General features: G+C 33.5%; 1 protein-coding gene across 1 annotated transcript in view; it reads left to right on the plus strand.

Annotated features, from left to right (window-relative positions):
* LOC111085553 (inactive ubiquitin carboxyl-terminal hydrolase MINDY-4B-like) overlaps nt 1-19,927 on the plus strand; it is a 98,580-nt gene that overhangs the window by 33,097 nt on the left and 45,556 nt on the right. The window contains exons 2-3 of the mRNA XM_022384659.1: nt 14,781-14,886; nt 15,130-15,224. Coding sequence (XP_022240367.1) covers nt 14,796-14,886; nt 15,130-15,224 — 186 coding nt within the window. The 5' untranslated portion in view covers nt 14,781-14,795. The remainder of the gene's footprint in view (nt 1-14,780; nt 14,887-15,129; nt 15,225-19,927) is intronic.

Below are 19,927 nucleotides of genomic sequence, written 5' to 3' on the forward strand. Positions count from 1 at the left end.
TACATAAAATATGCGTATTTCTGTCATAATCCCAAATTAACAACAGCAAAAAACCATGACAGTGAGCAATATTATAAGAATACAGCTATTACTAACATTTTAGTACATTTACTCTATTGTGATGATGCATTGTTTTATGAAATGTTTCAAAATATAAGCTTTATTACACACCTAGTAGCCCCCTAGTGGTACAACGGTATGTCCGCGGACTTACAACGCTAGAATCCGGGTTTCGATACCCGTGGTGGACAGAGCACAGGTAACTCATTGTGTAGTTGTGTGCTTAATTACAAGCAAACAATACACACTTAGTACACGTCATAAATTTACGGGCTGTTTAAATTCAGTAACACAGATTTAAAACACCTATTTTACTTTCAGTGATTACAGTCAATATCTAGCCAAGGAACCAAATTTTAAAATATATAAAGATGATAAATATTATTGTTCAGAACAAACCATTATCAAAGAGGATTCATTAATACCATTTTTTTATTTCTGTGTAAATGGAACACATCCTTTCTGAGAAATCGAGATATTGGTAGATAGCATTCTGTGAAGATTTATGAAAGTTCTCATTATGTTAACCTTTTTTGTGGATAAGATAAAGATAACATTTGAAATACTCACTAAAAATACACAAATTTCCCATAACTATAAAATAGGCTGTTTATTTAATATAATCAATAAAACGGAACTTACGTCGTCTTTTAGAAATACATTTCGTCTATTGATGTGACGCAAAATATTATTTATAAAATTTATATGTGATATTGAATTGTGCATTTTGCTTTGAAGTTGTGATAGCGTGGCTATTATTCTTAGTCATTTTTTTCTGTTTTTACTTTTATGCTGCTTATAAAATTATGATAATTTGCCAAATTTTCCTTATAAGGAAATTAAGGTAAGACTTAATCTAGCAGTGGAAATCAGGCTACTCCATGAATGGCTAGCATTCGCATACCGGAGGGAAGCGAAGAAAATTAAACAGCTTGTTACTGGAAGTAACCCATTAACATAGTGGTCCATTACAGCTAAAGTACCAACCTCCCTTGAAACTAGAAATAAGATAATTTACATGGAAAAATGCGGTAGAAAATTCGTGTTTACAAGCTTCTCTCAAAGCATGTAATCAAATGGAAAAACAACTGTCGAAAGTTATGAGAATTGTATCTGACACGTCATAAACGAGAACTATATCTTCCCATAAAACGAAGCACAAATTAAATTAAACGTCTTCAAAAGATCGAGCAATTTATCATCATCCTGCTTGTTGTACAACATTTCCAAAATGGTAAAGTGCGAAAGTTAATCCTAGAATTTATGGTGGTTGTAAGTCACAGTTAAATATCCGGGAATTTTATTATACCTGTAAATTTTGACTTCATTTGCTAAAATCAAGAAAAAAATTATCTTTTTAAAGGATGACTGGAAAGATCAGTGACAAATATCAATATCAAAGCTAGTATTAAAATGGTAGAGGGCGGCGTCATAAATTATTGAACTACTTTATTAACAGACCTTTCCAAATCACGTGATTTATGGGAAGTGTAACATTGGCATCCACCATTTCAAACATCAAGCCGCCCAACGCTATGAATTCTGAAAACGATGGCAAAATGGCTTATTCAAATAAGTTGAAAGTATTTTATATGGATTATTCTGTTGTTTTTTTTATCCGTATATTAAATCCACAAAAAAAAAAGATCCTTTAAAAACTTGGATGGTTATAAATTATTCTAAGTAGGACATGAAAGTAAAAGAGATTGTTACTTGTGTCTTTGTAACTGTTAAGGTAGGTTTTGTTTTTTATAGCTTCTACTTACGAGTAACATTAGTATTTATTCATTGTGGTGCTACCTTTATGCTTCTCTGTCTACACAATGATGTCTGACTGACCCTGGCCTAATCTAACGATAGTACTTACATCATTTAAAATACACGTTATTCTTTAGTGCTTGTAAAATCGATGTGGAGCCCAGCCCTTATCAAATAACAGTAAGTAGTAAATCGTATGAAACTTGTACAATATTTAATGACAAAGTTTAAATTTATACAAATATTACTTCACAGATTTATTCTGATACCATTCATTACAAAGTCATTCTGGATAGGTCTGTTGATAAAACGAGAATTACATAAGATAAACAACTGCAGTTTGCTGCATAACGGAGGCTAAAAACTCAGGTTTGTTCGTGTAGTACATGAACACCTCAAAGGATGTTCATACATACCAGCGTTCCCAGAGGAATCGTCGTAGTTGTGCTGGTTATTCGGGAACACAACATTGTCATATCGAGTAGCTTCAGCTTATAGAAACATACCTTCATGTAAACTACCGGAAAAAATCCTTAGACATCAGTCTACCACATGCCACAAACCGCAGCTATCTAGCTGGTATGTTTCATTTTCTATTGAGTTAAGAAAGCGGTTCAATTAAATACTGGCACCCTATGTGTCCCATAGAAAAAAATGGAATTTTTTGACATCAATTTCAAATCAATGGGGTTAATGGAAACAAAATGGTGGACATTTAAATATATTTTAGAGAAAGGTGTTGTTGTGTCCAAAAAGTTTTGCGTAAGCAGAAAATATGATTACGAAAAGTCATGTTAGCGTATTTGACAGCTCTAATTACAAGACAATACCATGTATACTACGATTCTATTTGAATATTTTGACTTGTTACAGTATTATTTCTGAAAAAAAATTAAATATGCTACTGAAGAAGGTAAAGAAATTTCCTCAACGTTTATCATAAAGCCCAATCCACAGTTTTGAGCGTTTGAATTAGCTTCTAACACACGCCCACTTCTCCACATTGTATTTCATGTCATATTAAAGCACATAAGTACTACCAATTGAGGAGGAGTTGAAGTACGAGGTCAACATCAATGACTTATACGTATTGCAATGAGGTACTGCTTGAATATTAACTCTGATATTCATGTTTGGCTATTGATCTTGTCAATCCTCCTTTAAGTTATTGCATTTAAAATACATAAACATATGAGGCGAATACTTTCCATTTACCAAAGTTTGCATGCAGTTGAAGCTTTTCACGAAACAAAGTGGCCTGAAAACAATAGATATAACGGAATATGGTAGTAAGAATTGTTGTTATTCTCATAGCACTGTTTAATGTAAAGCTTAATTGTTTCATTTTTGTCTTAATTGTGAGAGAAATAATGTTATATTTTACTTACCATAAGGTAAATGCGACGTTTAATGTAGTTACCCATTCAATAACTTTTCTCCATTTTCCATTACAAAGCCATTACGAATAATTAACATAGTAAACAACTTTATAGTCTTTTATAGAAATTAACGTTAGGTACGTATAAAAAAGGGAAAGCACAAAAAAATCGCTTTTTAGTCTACTATTGTAAATATTTATATTAGAGCATCTTCGTTTTCAATTTCACGCTATTCTTCAAAACATTAAAATGATGTGAAATATACGAAGTGAAAAAATTATTTAACATAAGCGTAAAACTGCACGATGGGTTTTCTGTAAGAAAGATCGAACGCCTTAGTTTGGCGTTATAAACCTCAAGGTTACTGCTGAGCAACCGAGGGAAGTGGAGGGCCACGAAGAGAAATGTAGTTAAGACATGTTTAGTTGAGAATACAAGTCAAACTGTTTTAAAAAATAAAAATATAAGTTTATTTAAGTGAACTACAAACAATATATTATAACTAGGGCATGTAAGAAATTAAATAATTTCTGTCGTACACATGTATTCATAAAAATATGTTTTAGTTAATTTAAAATACTTCTTTAATCATTGAGCAGGTTAATTGCAAAGTTGATCACCTATAATTAATCTGTACTATTTTGCTCCCCAGTGGCACAGCGGTATGTCTGCGGACTTACAACGCTAGAATCCGGGTTTCGCTACCCTTGGTGGGCAGAGCACAGATAGCCCATTGTGTAGCTTTGTACTTAATTACAAACAAACTGTAATATTTTTAGGCATAGTCTAGGTTATTGGTATGAGCCTTTTTTTATATTGATCTTACAGTGATCTCTTGGTAAAAGTAAAGAATTCTTAAAGGACACATTTGTGTATATATATATTTATTTATATCGAAAACTAAAAATGTTAAAGCACTCCAACGAAGTATATCATACAATACCAACAATGCTTTCGATTGTAGATTTAATTTTATTCGAAGCACTTTAGTGAAATATTCTTGGGCTAGCAACCAGTTTCGTGACGTACATATGTTTAGAATTTTCGCGCAAAACTATACAAGGACTATACGTCCCTAATTTTCAACTGATAGACTAGAGGGAATACAACTAGTCAATTACACCATCCTGCATCTCTTGGGCTACTCTTGTCTGACCGAATAGTGAGATTTGACCATTTCTCTCATAGTATACCCACGACCCCAAAATAGTTTATTTGGCAATGAGACTGAAACTGGGGATGATAACCAATTAGGTCACGCCAGTCTCTCGTGACGAATCACTTTTCTGGTGTATCTAGGGAAAATCTACAAAGAAAACAAAAAATTACCAAATATGAAAATAAAATAAGTAAGTAAACGATCTACAGATAAATATAAAGTTATAAGTAACAATGAAAACAATAACTAACTAAAATTTGGAACTATTATCCTTTACAAAATTAAAGCATCTTACTTTGTTCTTTATCTGAAAGTTTACAGTTCCCATAAATTTCGGTTATCTTTCAAACTTGAAAAATCCATTAAAATCACACTGTCTATGGATTAAAAGCCTGTTTGACATGACGTAGGCTGTGGCTTAGGTGACGAACGTAAACAGTAGTTAGAGAATAACATTGTGGGATATTGTGCATGAGCTGAATATCTTCGTAATTGAATCTGTTTTTACTATTTTACTTTTAAGATATAGCCTATATAGAATTATTGCAATAAAAAATATTATACATTGAGAAAATCCGGGGGGCTATTGTTATTAATATAAATAGAAATTAAATGCGACGCCGGTGAATATCAAACGGCAATCAAGCTGGCGTTCGGTGTGTGTGGTGGGGGGGGGGGGCAATTTCTGGACGAAGGTTTCCGAATTAATTGGATTTAAGAAATAGTATGGATCTTATACATGTTACCTATAAGTTCGATCCTTGAAGTGGGTACAGTACATTTAATCCACTTTGCAGCTTTGCACTTAACAACAAATTATCAATCATATAACATTTTAAAGCTCCCTTAAAGGACTAACTAACATATTTCTTCGAGCGACGAATTGCCTTATTATGTTTTAAATAGGATTTAAAACATTGGATGATTGTTTGTTGTTAAGCGTAAAGCTATACACTGGTCTATCTGTATTGCACCCACCACAAGGATAAGACCCTGAATTTAATGTTATAAGCCCACAAGCATACTTCTGAGCCACTGGGGGGGGGGAGCAACACTGAATGGATTTTTTTCCATAAAAATAACGTAAAGTTTGTTTGTTTGTAATTAAACAAAAAAAGCTACACAATGGGCTATTTGTGTTCTTCCCACCACGGATATCGAAACCCGGTTACTAGCGTTGTAAGTTCCAGACATACCGCTGTGTCACTGGGGGCCTAATACAAAGAGTTTTTAATTTTGCTTTTACCTAGATATATCTGAAGAATGACACACTTACGTCACGAAATCGATTGCTGGTAATATAACATTTCTTCGAATAAAGATGAATCCATATTAGAATTTGTTTCGTTTCGGAACTAATAAGTGATTAGAAAAAATAAATAAACCTGAGTGAAGTTGTGTGTAATGTAAAAATACAGGTGTGAAAACATTTGCATGAAACTTCCCTCTTTTACCGAATATACAGCGTGGCAAGCACAGAAGTGTACTTTGGGATTTTATTTACATTTATATGCCTAGAGACGGGAACCAAGCTCGCTACCTGTTTTGTATGGCCTTGTAGGCTCTATTGTTTGAGCTGAATTATTTGTGTGATGAGACATATGGCTTTAATACAAGCGCTTTTATTTTTTTAAGAGCATTTTATTCTCGTTCAACACGCACGTGAAGGTATTTATCTGTCACTCTGGGCAGGCGATTGAGTAACAAGCAGAATTAAATAAAATATGGGTTTAAACTTCGTTTGTTTGTTTGTTTCAGAATTTTCACGCATCGCTACACAAAGGACTGTCAACAAATAGTAGGATCTGACCGCCACTTTTACAACGCACCCATTGCCTCAAACTGAGAAGCAAGTTACTGCGATAGGAGGAACCCTCAAAAACATATTGGGAGAATGTTAACCATTATGCCACGACTGTTCTTGAAGTAAAGTACTCACCAATGAAAATAAAATGTAAGAAGAAACTCAAATAACAATTAAAGAATTAAACAAACATTATGTTTTTTTTTCATATAAACCACCAAACTACTCAATGGGCTATCTGTACTGTGTCCACCGTGGGTAATGAAACCAAATATTTAGCATTATAATCCCTCTGACTGACAACTAAGCCATTGGGGGGCTAATAAAATTTGTATAACAATACTTGCTTAAAACGTTAAATAATGCACATATAATACAGTATCGATCGATTTATTTAATATCACATACTTCATTAACATTATCTCACAAATTAATAATGGTATTATTAAGACAGTCTTTTTCTCTCATAAAAGTTAAAGCCATGTTCAACTTTAAACTATCGTCAATTGACTATTGCTTTAGTGTATATTACTCGAGAAGACCACCAGAAAGGTGTACATAGCGCGAGATGCGGTTTCAGTATTTTCGACAAATATTATGCCATTTATAATTTGAAGCATTAAAAGGCTTATTGAACGGATATAAAGAATATATATATATATTACCAAAATTCAACCAAATATTCTGTAATTTTGCCTTTCATAGGACATAAAGAGCGTCACAGATGATCAAAATTTGCACTCTAAATATAAGTTTTATTTTTCAACTGTACAATATCACGGAATGAAAGTTCATGTTTTTCTAATTTTGATTATATTGATTTGAAAAACAAAACAAACAATAACAACAATAAAACTTATTAACATTATCAGAAATAACTGTACAAAAATTTGTTATTTATTGATTTAGAGATGTCAAAACAAAAAGTAATGGGAAATGTTAAAATTATTAAATTTTTAGTTTTTTTTTATTATTTAGTAAGCTCACTAACCAATCAAAAGAAATACATAATTAAACCTAAAATATTTTTTCCGAGGGGCAATTAATATTTTTTTTTTATATTTTCCGTGGAAGTAATTTTATGGGATATAGTTTGGTTATGAGGGTTTATAATGAATTTGTTTATTTTACAATTTTTGCGCAAAGCTACACTAACCGTTCAAAATTATGAACCGATTTTCACTAAACGGAAATCAGCTAGGCAACAGTCAGTACCCACCACAAAGTCTAGTACTACTCTAATCAAATATTGCCCAATGGCATAGCGGTATGTCCGCGGACTTACAACGCTAGAATCCGGGTTTCGATACTCGTGGTGGGCAGATCACAGATAGCCCATTGTGTTGCTTTTTGGTTAACTTTAAACAAACAAACAAATAAACTAATCGAATAGTACATCGAAGCGCATATTTTTGGTCGACCATCCAGGTTTTATAGCAAAGTGTAAGTATGGTACATCGAAGCGCATATTTTTGGTCAACATCCAGGTTTTATAGCAAAGTGTAAGTATGGTACATCGAAGCGCATATTTTTGGTCAACATCCAGGTTTTATAGCAAAGTGTAAGTATGGTACATCGAATCGCATATTTTGGTCAACATCCAGGTTTTATAGCAAAGTGTAAGTATGGTACATCGACTCGCATATTTTGGTCAACATCCAGGTTTTATAGCAAAGTGTAAGTATGGTCCAAATCACCAAAGCACATTCAAGTGCTTTTTTTATTATTGTGGGATTGTTACTTCTTTTTCTGATATAATTTGTTGTGAAATCTAAAGGATACGAAAACGGAAAAGCTTTTTAACCTTAGATTTTAATAACTGGAATGAGGGATTTTTAACAATGATTCACTTTGATAAATGAATTTGGTGTTATTTTGAAATTGCGTATTTATTCTCAATAAGCAATAGTGTAAGAAGGCCCATGTTTAAAAAGCTTACAAAAAATCAAACTGATGTTATTGTCGAAGTATCAATGCAGTTGGGCAATGGATATCCATTGAAGCTGGTAATAACACTGCAGCTTTAGATTTGGAGAATGCCTACAATAGAGTCCAGCTGCTTATCATTGTTTTCAAAATGCTCAAAATAACCATCAGTGTAACATGTGTCGTAGCTGCACTAACTACCACGTGAAGCATGATTAAGCTTCGATCACCATTACTAATTGTTTACCTCAAAGAATACCACGGATTTTGCCTGCCTTCCCGGTTCAACCAAGTGCCATGTGTTTGCCTTTGCTGACAATATTATGGTGCATAGCAAAGCTAAAAATATAACACAACATGCAATCATTAGTTCTGCCAAAGCCATAGCTATGTTTTGTACACTCAAAAATTCACAAACCATTACCATCATTTACGGGCACTGCTATTCCTCTGTATGACACACGAAGTTTATTTATTTGTAATTAAGTACAAAGCTATACAATGGGATATCTGTGATCTGCCCACCACGGGTATTGAAACTCAACTCAACTTCACCAATCAAATTAACACTATGATATGAGCTACCAGAGACATCAATGCACCGAAAGTTGCATAAAAAAAAGAAATTAATAACGTCACTTGCTATGCTAAAGTCTTATCTGTTCTCTTCTGGATTATCCACTACCGATGAGTGATACCCAGTTTGATAAGATTGAAAAGATACAAAACACCTGCTTAGGAATGGTTATGGGACGTACTTCAGTCACTCCAATCAAGGTCTTCTTACACATCACAAGCCTCAATAATATCACAAATGATTAACAATGCTTATAAGCAAAACTCTTTCCTTAAGCCACGCAGTGCAAGGATAATGCATTTTATCATCAAACCACTTCTCTTTTCAAGAGTTTCCAGCTACACAACAACCATTCAGACACCACCCTAGCAAGGAAATACCTAAAAGTCACCTGAGGAGACAATCATGGTTGTACATGCGCCACACACACACACACCAATGAGAAAATTAGTCACTACCACTTCTTAGACATATCAATATGAAATAAACATCTGGTGATACTGGAATCTGTAGAAATCAGTCTGGATATAAAATCTAGACGTGTGACAGAGAGTGAAGCAGAAAAAGCCTGCCAGCATCTATTTAAAGATCATGATGGATAATCGCCTGTTATAGTAGCCACAGATGGTTCCCAAACCAAATATTGCAAAAGAGTTGGTTGTGAACTCATCATCTCGTGGAACACAAATCATTCTACATAAGACGGTGGAGTGTTTTCCAAAAAAACAACAACAACTCTGGTTGCTATAAAGCAGGTTCTCCTCTAGATTACTGAAATCAATGACCACACATATACGGTGTTATCAACATAGTATTTTCGACTGACTCACAGAGAGTATTGCATTAAGTTTACATTGGTTAGTCCTAGATGGATGGCACAAAGCAAAGCAGCTTCATAGTAAAATCATAATCTGAATGTATATGCCAGGTGATGCAGGGGATAAAGCTAAATGAGGAAACTTAAAAATTTCACAAGAAAGGTCAATATATCGCATCCAGCACAACTCTACTGGCAAGCTATCGACTTTCTCTACACTAGTAAGGAGATAAATGTAACCATTGAAAGTTTTCATCGACATTCTGAGGGAATGAAACTACCGCATGGTTAGCTATAAAAGCAAATAATAGAGAATTAGTAGGACAGTACATAGTTAGAAGACAATTGATAACATTAATAAAGGAGCTCTCTTCTACCTCAGACCCCACTGGCACAGCGGTATGTCTGCAGACTTACGATGCTAGAATCCAGGTTTCCATACTCGTGGTGGGTAGAGAGAGAACAGATAGCCCAGTGTGTTGCTTTGTGCTTAACTTCAAACAAACAAAGAAACAAAACTCTTCTACCTCCTGCGTCGTAACTGGCCTCCACATGATGGGTTAAGACCTGTCGGTGCAATCCTTGAGATTGTTATCCAATACTCAACTCATTTAAGATATTATGGGATAAGATAAAGTAAAATACAAAAGAACACTTTTGAATTACATACTAAGCACTACACGCAAAAGAGACCACGAAGTCAAAATATAAACTTAAAGATTTGATATTTTGTACTAGTGGCAAAATAAAATAACGTGTATCCTTTCCAGTTAGCCGAAAATTTAGTTTTAGCTTACAGGGAAAATTCATTCCCATTGCCAATTAAATAGTAGGTTAACTTTTGTTTAAAATGTTTCTTGTTTTTGCTGATATTTTACGCCCTTAAATATTTGTCGTTGCCAACACTGTTAGTTATATCTTTTGTTCTGAAAGAAAAGGATGCAATTATTTTATATTAGCCAGAATTAATAATCGCAGCTGTAATACTATGTAAAAGTACAAACATATTTACGTATATGTACTGCAAAACCCTTATCATTTTAAAAAGCACGTAGGATCACAGGAAAGAAAGTGATGAAAAAAATCCTAATCTCTTGCGTTTTTGTAAAGTGCACCTTCTACTTTCAGGGGTGAGTGGCGAAATGAGCAACTGTAAGGTAATATCAGTAATATTTTGCAATTCTACAGGAAAAATTCACAATAATACTTCATTCTATTGCAAGGTTCTGTGTATGTCCTTTCAGTAGCAGCCAATGGTACGAAATTTTTTACCTCCATTTCTGGGTTTTATAGTCATTTAATGACATAGAAATAAAAAGACAGTGTATGTTTGTTTGTTTTTAATTATGCACAAAGCTACAGAAGGGCTATCTGTGCTCTGCCCACCACGGGTATCGAAACCCGGTTTCTAGCGTTGTAACGCTTTAACATTTTTAGTTTTCGATATAAATAAATATATATATACACAAATGTGTCCTTTAAGAATGCTTTACTTTTACCAAGAGATCACTGTAAGATCAATATAAAAAAAGGCTCATACCAATAACCTAGACTATGCCTAAAAATATTACAGTTTGTTTGTAATTAAGTACAAAGCTACACAATGGGCTATCTGTGCTCTGCCCACCACGGGTATCGAAACCCGGTTTCTACCGTTGTAAGTCCTCAGACATGCCGCTGTGCCACTGGGGGGGCAAAAAAGACAGTGTAGTATGTGAAATCAGATTTCAAAGGTGCTATAAGATAACTAAAACATTCAACGTATCTTCAGATTTCAAAAGTAACAAAAAATGGAAGACCCTTCAACCAATGTACTGTATTTCGTTACTATATCCTGAAGATTGCTTTATTAAGTGGTAAGAGTGGGCTTACAGCTACCATATACTAGTTTATTGTCCATCCAGCTTCCGAAAGCAAATGATACTAGATTGTTTCAGAAAATCATATTTGTCATAGCTTATTGTAAAAAAATGAAAAGAACTACAAGCAAAATAGTTACAAGTTTGAAAAATGAAATGAAGAAACAGCAAACAAAATAGTTACAAGTTTGAAAAATGAAAAATGATGAGAAGAAACAGCAAACAAAATAGTTACAAGTTTGAAAAATGAAAAATGTTGAGAAGAAACTGCAAGCAAAATAGTTACAAGTTTGCTTTTTGCAGACGAGTAGGTTAGTTTCATGATCTCAATTATTTTACAAACCTGTTAAGGTATGACACGAGGTCATTGAGTGGTTTATGAATAACTGGGTTTGAATAATGTCTATTTCTGTCTAACACATTCCGTGATCAGTTGAAAGTGTTTATCTCCCGGTCTTCTATTCTGAACTACCTCTGCCTAATGCAGGAATTTTGTCCACTCCTATTAAGTATCATTGACTGACATATAGTCTCATCGATCTTATACCAAATTATTTTCTTAATCAATGTGTAATTTCCATGTTGCTGGCAATTAATAAAGGCCCGAAGGTGAAATATGTCGAAGTTGTTAAGCTGACCAGCAGGATATCCCTTTTAGCAAGGCAATATAAAGAACCTCTTTGTATTCTATGGCTCTTGTTTTCTTACTGTAGTATAGGCCTACTCGGTCAGATGGGATCGTCTAATGTGATGTGGAGAAATTCCTTTTATATATTATTATGTGTCTGGTCGTTACCATGGATTCTGAAAGTTATGGATATGAAGCCGTATAGGGTGATAAAAATAATTTTTAACCTAAACTTCCGATCTTTTGGTTTGTTCTAATAATCATTTACATGTTCTTGTAAATAATTGGTGCATACTACTAAGGGACTTGAAGGTTAAATATGTCAAACTTGTTAAGCTGGTTAGCAGAAAACCCGTGTTTAGCCAGTATTGGCCATGCTTTTTATAGATATCTTCAACAAGACAGAGAATAAAATTTCTGAAAACAAAATATTATTTGGATTTGCACATCCTCTTTTTATTAGTTTAGTGGAAGAGTATGTCTGTAAAACATGAGTGCTTGGAAATGGATAGATGCCTTCATCAGTATTAGGTGTTTCATCTCTATAGGCTCTAATGTATAGATTTAGCTCTATAGGAGCCGTAGTAACTAACCTAGATTACAACCACCTGTTGAATGAAAAGAAGACGAAATTTTTGTTTCCATTCTGAGGGCTTTAGTGTAGAAACCGAAACGTCAACCTCTTTTCATTCAATAGGCAGTTGCAGTCGATTAATGTTGTCAAAACCACTATGTCTACTGTACCTAAAATCCGCTGAAACAACATTATATTTTGTCACACTTACACGCATCCATTTACCCGTTTCCATTACGTCAAATTATAATAGTAACTATTCATTTCTTATCTATAAGCACACTGATCTCAACCATTTCTCCATCACCTATCTTTTATTACATGATTATCCCTTATCATGGGGGTAAAATGAAAGATGTATAAAACCTGCATCTGAAGTGTAGAGATTATATCCATTTTCGCATTGAGCTACACTTCATTTGTTTGTTATCAAACACAAAGTTACAGAAGGGGCTACCTATGCTATGTCTACAACAGGTATCTAAGCCCTATTTTTAACATTATATGCCTTCAGACTTACTGCTAAGCCATTGTGAGAAAATCAAGAGTATATAATCGTTATCTGCTTTCAGGTTTTTGGTTCTTTCATATCTCCATTATGTAGTTGACTTCTGCAGTCTGGATCAGAGACCATAATAAAACACAGTCAGCACCCTAATAATCTGCAAACACACCGTCTAGGGTATAAAATGGGTCTCTCCGAAAGCTCCTTTGAACATCAAACATCATTGGTCAAAGAAATGCAGACGTTAATTATCTTTTTTGATGGTTTACTGTTTCACAGACAAAACATTTATATTTACCTTTTGCGGTATCGACTGATCTAGGTTGCTGAAGTCCTTGTTTTATTGAATTAATGTACTTTCTTGTTACATTTTCTACCTGCTAGTGCAGGTCAGGTTAAGTTATAAACGATAGATTGTACTTTGACTACTGCTCAGACTTTCTTCTCTCAGCTCTGATTTTTACGATACTAACACTTTTTCCTCATCATAGTAACTTAAGCTTATGCAGAGTGGTTGCTGTAATAGCTTTCTTTTTCTTCCATAAAGTTCCCAAGATGTCACATAGCAGTGCAATTCATTAACATACCATACGCGTTACTATGAGCATCATAACTATAAAATATGATATTTACCTCCCTTTGAAGCCTTCTTTCAAGCTTTTTCAACGTAGACAAATATATCATAATAGTAAAAAAACAAAACCTATACACAGTGTACACGATAGAATAAATTCACATGTACCAATAACAAATGATAAAACTTATCTTATGTGGAACAGAAACTATAGGGTGTATGTTTGTTTGTAGTTAAGCAAAAAGCTACACAAAAGGCTATCTGTGCTCTGCCCACCACGGGTATCGAAACCCGGTGTCTAGCGTTGTACATCCGCAGACATACCGCTGTGCCACTGGGGGGGGGGGGCTATAGGGTGCATATGCATACATATTTATCTGAAGATATGCCTCCTGTAGTTCTTTAGATTCCTTGTCTTTATGAAATTCTTGCTTTATTTGTCTTTGGTTTAGTTTATGTTTGAACATGTGTTTCACTTCAAGTCAGTCTCAGCTTTGACGGTTATTATGAACATGTTTATACTTTTCTTCTAAATCTAAACGAACATACCTAAATATATTTTACGAATAAATAATGAACAAATACGCACGCGTGAGTACGCATACAAAATAAAGAATTTTATATATTCATTGTCTTTAAAAAATATACACATCAAAGTTGTATGGTAAATTTCTTTTATTGGCAAGCTGTGTACATCTGTATACCAGCATTGAAACAAAGTTTGTGTTAAAGTATCGTTTCTCTTTGTCCCTGTGGCACAGCGGTATGTCTAAAAGTTTTTAACGCTAAAACTAGAAAAAAAAAAAAAAAAACAGGTTTCAATACCCATGGCAGGCACAGCAATAATAGTGAAAGTTTACGCTTAACTACAAAAACTAATAAGAAAAAAATAAAATGGCTTTCTTTACACTGCTATCCGATATACAGCTTAAGAACGTTATATTTCGGCTGAGTCCAGCAACTGATCTGTGGAATTGATTAAGCTGCAAGAAACAGTTATAAGTTCACATCTGATAAACGTAAAAACAGACAGCGTACTCGCTAACAGCTTTTTATACGTACGGTTAGGTTTTATATTGTGCACCATATGTAGCTGTGAAGTTGTTTTCAGTTACAAATATACACAAAATTAAAGGTTGCATTTGTTGCAACTATTGCAGAGAATCTACAATAATATGGCGAATGAAGAAGAGTTCCGCTTGGTTCCATTATCCAAGAATCTTGTGGGCATGAAAATTTACAACAATTCCGAAGCGCTTAAGAGAGGTAGGAATAGATAATAATCTCGTATATATCTTAAACAATATATATCTCAAGTATTCTAAAAATTAAAATCGAAGTATAAATATGAAATTTCCGATATTCTGAAAGTATTTCTTAATTTTATAATAAAATGTTTAAAGTAATTTCAATACGTAGTGAATATTGAATATGCAAAAACTATAGATTGAAATTACTCTAACAAGGTAACAATATTATCAAGTGTGACATTTCTATATTATATTTTAGGCAGTGTTCTTTACCCTCGTAGTAAAGAATCAAGAAGCTCAACCAGCTTTCAGTTTCCGTCAGGTGGCGCACCTGTGACAAAAAGCATTGCAATAGTGCGTATTATTTTTTAAATATATATATATTTAATTTAAAAGTAAAGTATTTAAATTACTTCTAATGATTTCTTTTAAGTTTAGGAAATAGTAGCGCTATTTAGTAAACTAATAAACTATGTTATTCTTAATTAATTAATTAGATTTTTTATTAAAAAAGTAAAATCCCACTTTAATATTAAAAATGTATAATGATTAAATCATATTTGTTGTCATTATTTATTACATTTCGAATAGGTAAACGAATATGGTTGCGTACTTAAATATTTGTTTAATATTAAAACGTGAAATTACATCGGCTAGCTCAGAAAGGTTACTTAAATATAGGGTGCTTAAGAACAAATATTTTCATTGAAAAACCTAAAATACATGCTGTAATTAAACCCTAAACCTTTATAGGCAATTTCTATCTCATGATTTAACATACTTAGAATTTCTAACCAATAATCGACCGGCTTAAATGATTTTGTTTCACAAATGCGGAATCCCAGAATCTGTACATAAGTCAATTTTATGAAACCTCCCTTCATTATTACATTGTGAATGAAACTGGCATTTATGATACATTTCGAAAAATATACTAAACACCCAAAAATGTAAAAAAACGTTCCAAAAGATAAATCAAACAATGCAAAAAAAGGAACAATTCTTGTAATGGTTGATAACATTTTTTCTTCTTTTTTTTTAAATAATTTCTTGTCATATAACTGAAATGTTCAAGTCATGGGTGCGATTATTTTCCTGCCTTTCTATAAATTGTAAACAGAATATTTTGTTTGTTTGTTGTTAACCAACTGTACGTTGTCCACCGCGGGTATCGAAACCCAATATTCAGCGTTATAAGCCCCCATACTTTCCGCTGAGCCAACGGGTGGCACAGAATTTATATAACTCGATTTATCGTGGATTAATGAAATATGGAGAGAAAAACTTACTCTTATTGAAATATTAAATTATTTTTTGTTAGGTGTAAATCTAAGGTTAAAAGCAAGTTTTTATATCGTTAAAAAAATTAAAACACTTATATTAAGTAGCTTTCTCACAAACGTTTATAGGCGCTTAACTCGCTATCACTGATTATTTGTTTGTTTGTTGTTAAGCGCAGAGTTACACAGTTGGCTACCTATTCTGTGCCCACCACGGATATCAGAACCCGGTATTAACGTTATAAATATTCAGACATACCGCTGAGCCACTGGGGGTGGGAAAGGGTGCAATCACTGTGAAATTATTGTTTCATTTGAAGCACTGTCAATCTTATGTTCCTTGAAAATACAATCATCAATAAAACTCAAAAGAACATAGTCATAACGAGTGTTCGGAAAATGTTATTAAAAATACAAAAACGTGAAAAGGGCTAGCGAGCATCCATTCGTTTAGAAGAAGCAGCTAAAAGTCCATATAAATAAATTCAGTCCCTATGAGTGAAAATGCTTAAAAGTGTACATAGTTGGTGAAGTTAGTGAAAAATAAAGTGCTTGCAAAGTGTTATCGAAAGTCCAAGTTTTTGGGGAGTACTGGTGAAAATCCTAATATTCAAAAGGTGTTGAAGAAATATCAAACGTTTTGAAATGTTAGTAATGTATAGTGAAAGACACATTGAGATCTAAAGTGCTTCAGGTAGAAATTATGTTTAAAAGTATTAGTGAAAAATAAATATTTTAGATTGTGTTAGTGCCAGTTCAAATTTTTGAAGGCAATTATAGTATCAGTATAATGCTTGATAAGTGTTATTGAAAGATCGTACATTTGAAAAAGAGTTTGTAGAAGTTCAAGTGTTTAGAACCTGTAAGTGAAAGGTCAAAAGGTTGATAAATGTTAGGGTAAGCCTAACTTCATGGAAAGTTTTAATGAGAGGCAATGGGTAAAGTTCACTATTTTGGGTGCACAGTAAACGGTAAAATAAATTACAAGCTAATAATATATAATATAAATTACAAGCTACTAATATATAATATAAATTACAAGCTACTAATATATAATATAAATTACAAGCTACTAATATATAATATAAATTACAAGCTACTAATATATAATATAAATTACAAGCTACTAATATATGATATAAATTACAAGCTACTAATACTTGATATAAATTACAAGCTACTAATATATAATATAAATTACAAGCTACTAATACATGATATAAATTACAAGCTACTAATATATAATATAAATTACAAGCTACTAATATATGATATAAATTACAAGCTACTAATATATAATATAAATTACAAGCTACTAATACATGATATAAATTACAAGCTACTAATACATGATATAAATTACAAGCTACTAATATTTTATTTTAGAACTTGACCGTTTTCAAAAAGTTGTTGTACTATTATTTATTTGAAAAGGTTGACTTACCAACTTACTTGTATCAATGTATTTTGTCACGCATAAAATGGAAGACATAATGCGTTTATTACATACGCGTTATTAGACAATAATCTAAACCCTTATTGGATAAAAGTCTGTGTATGTTTGTGTATCTGCTTATAACTGACGAGCTGTTGGACCGACTGTCACCACCCTGTCCCTCCTCTGTGGAATGATATCGAGGTTTGGCTTTACGATTCGATCCTTATATGTCATTCTCCAAGGTGACTCTATCTCTTTCCCCTGCATTGTGTCTTTTTATAAGTGATGAATCGTTTAATTGATTGTTACTATGCCTGGAATGAACCCTTAGGGCTACCCAGGGAGTGATATGGGAGCGGTTGACGTTCGGATCTGACCCTCCATGTCACTCTTGGGGTAACCTATGTCTTCCCCGTGCGTTGAATTAGTATGTTAGTTAGTATGATTTAATTACAATCAGGTTAAAACGTTTTTCCATTTTAAGAAATTCCAGATTATTTAACTTACTAGTATCATACAACTCACCTAAGAACTAACCTAAGAACTTTAATCATACTTTATATAGTAACGTTATTAGGATCATGTAAACACATATTGTAAAGTACACTATATATTTCTTTATGTAAAATAAACTGATCATGTTGTGTGGTAGGTGATTGCTTTTATTCCTATAAAAATAGTATCTTGATTAGTCTGGGGGGACAATGGGTAAGAGCTAACATCTCTTTGGTTTTCAAAGATAGTAGGTGCCCGTCCAGCACTAGTACCGAATTGAAAACGTGGCCATACCCTTGGTAACTAACAGACTGAGGGCAAAGTCGAATGAATAGGCTTGTAAGGTGCTACAGAGATCTGACATCAATTGACCGATTTCATCAGCGGTGGTCATGATTCGACGATTATGAACTGTATTATGGAAAACTGTAATGTGGCAGCTGACAACAAGCCATAAAACCACATTTCAGATATAAACAGCAAAGCAGGGCTTCAGTGATGTTTAGAGCTTACACTCTGGACAATGAAATATTGGAGACATAGTGAGACCGAAAGAGCTACGTTTTACCTTTAATGTAGTGATTGAAGAGTAAAAATAACATCAGGCACTTGAACCTGCTTGCACATTGGCAGTATTACTTGTTGGAGGTGGCATAATAGGATGGGGCAGGGGGAAACGTTTTTTTGAAACAGGTAATGGATTGATTTTTTTATTCGTGGTGTTTAAATTCTAAGCACATATCTTTTCCAGTTCTTGTAACCCCTTTAAAGTCAATATATATTGAATATCTAAACATTTTTAGAACCTAAACGCTTATTTTATGTGATCAATTAGAATAAAGAGTTCTTTATATATATATATATAAACGTTCGTATCAATGCGATAAACATAAAATAAAAACAATAACACTTAGAATACAAAATAAACTATTGAAAACAAGTTTTTGTCCTATATTTTGGCTGCCGTTTCCATGAAGTCCAGAGAAGGACTATTTTCTATGTTATTATTAGTAGCCGGTATTCAGTATTGCGTTTTATTGATGGAAGTTTAGGGTTTCTTCCATTAGGAAGTTATGTGCAAAGTATGTAAATTTGATTATCTTTGAGATGAACTTGAACATCGTGTATATGTGTGTGTGTATCTATTAGTATTTTACAAGTTTTTATGTAAATAAAAAGTGTATTTGTATAAGGTAGGTGAATTTATGAATTATTACTAGAATTAAGCCTATTAATGGTAACACAAACAGTGATAAACTGACTATAAGTTACAAATTAAGTATAGTTGAAAATATAGTAAAACAGAAACTCTAGCTGTACCAAACTATATAGGGCCTGGCATGATCAAGTGGTTAGCGTGCCGTGTTTTGGATAGTCGATCGGCGGAGCCGAAGTTCGAGCCCCAAGATTCCACTAAAAACGTTTGGCACTTTCATTAGGCCCGGTATGGCCAGGTGGTTATGACGCTCGACTCGCAATCTGAGGGGGTCGCGGGCTCGAATCCTCGTCCCACCAAACATGCTCGCCCTTTCAGCCGTGGGGGGCGTTATAATGTGCGGCCAATCTCACTATTCGTTAGTAAAAGAGTAGCCCAAGAGTTGGCGGTGGGTGGTGATGACTAGCTGTCTTCTCTCTAGTCTTACACTGCTAAATTAGGGCCGGCTAGCGCAGATAGCCCTCGTGTAGCTTTCGCGAAATTCAAAACAAACAAACAATCAAAACAATCTACTTTCATTAAATAACACGTGAGCTAGTCTTCTTTCAGGATTTTTGAAACGTTCTGTTTCCTGAGATGAACTCGATTTCAGCAGTTATAGTCTGGTGTTGATTTTCCGTACATTGTA

The sequence above is a fragment of the Limulus polyphemus genome, unplaced genomic scaffold (genome assembly GCF_000517525.1).
Source record: "Limulus polyphemus unplaced genomic scaffold, Limulus_polyphemus-2.1.2 Scaffold21, whole genome shotgun sequence".
Lineage (NCBI taxonomy): Eukaryota > Metazoa > Arthropoda > Merostomata > Xiphosura > Limulidae > Limulus > Limulus polyphemus.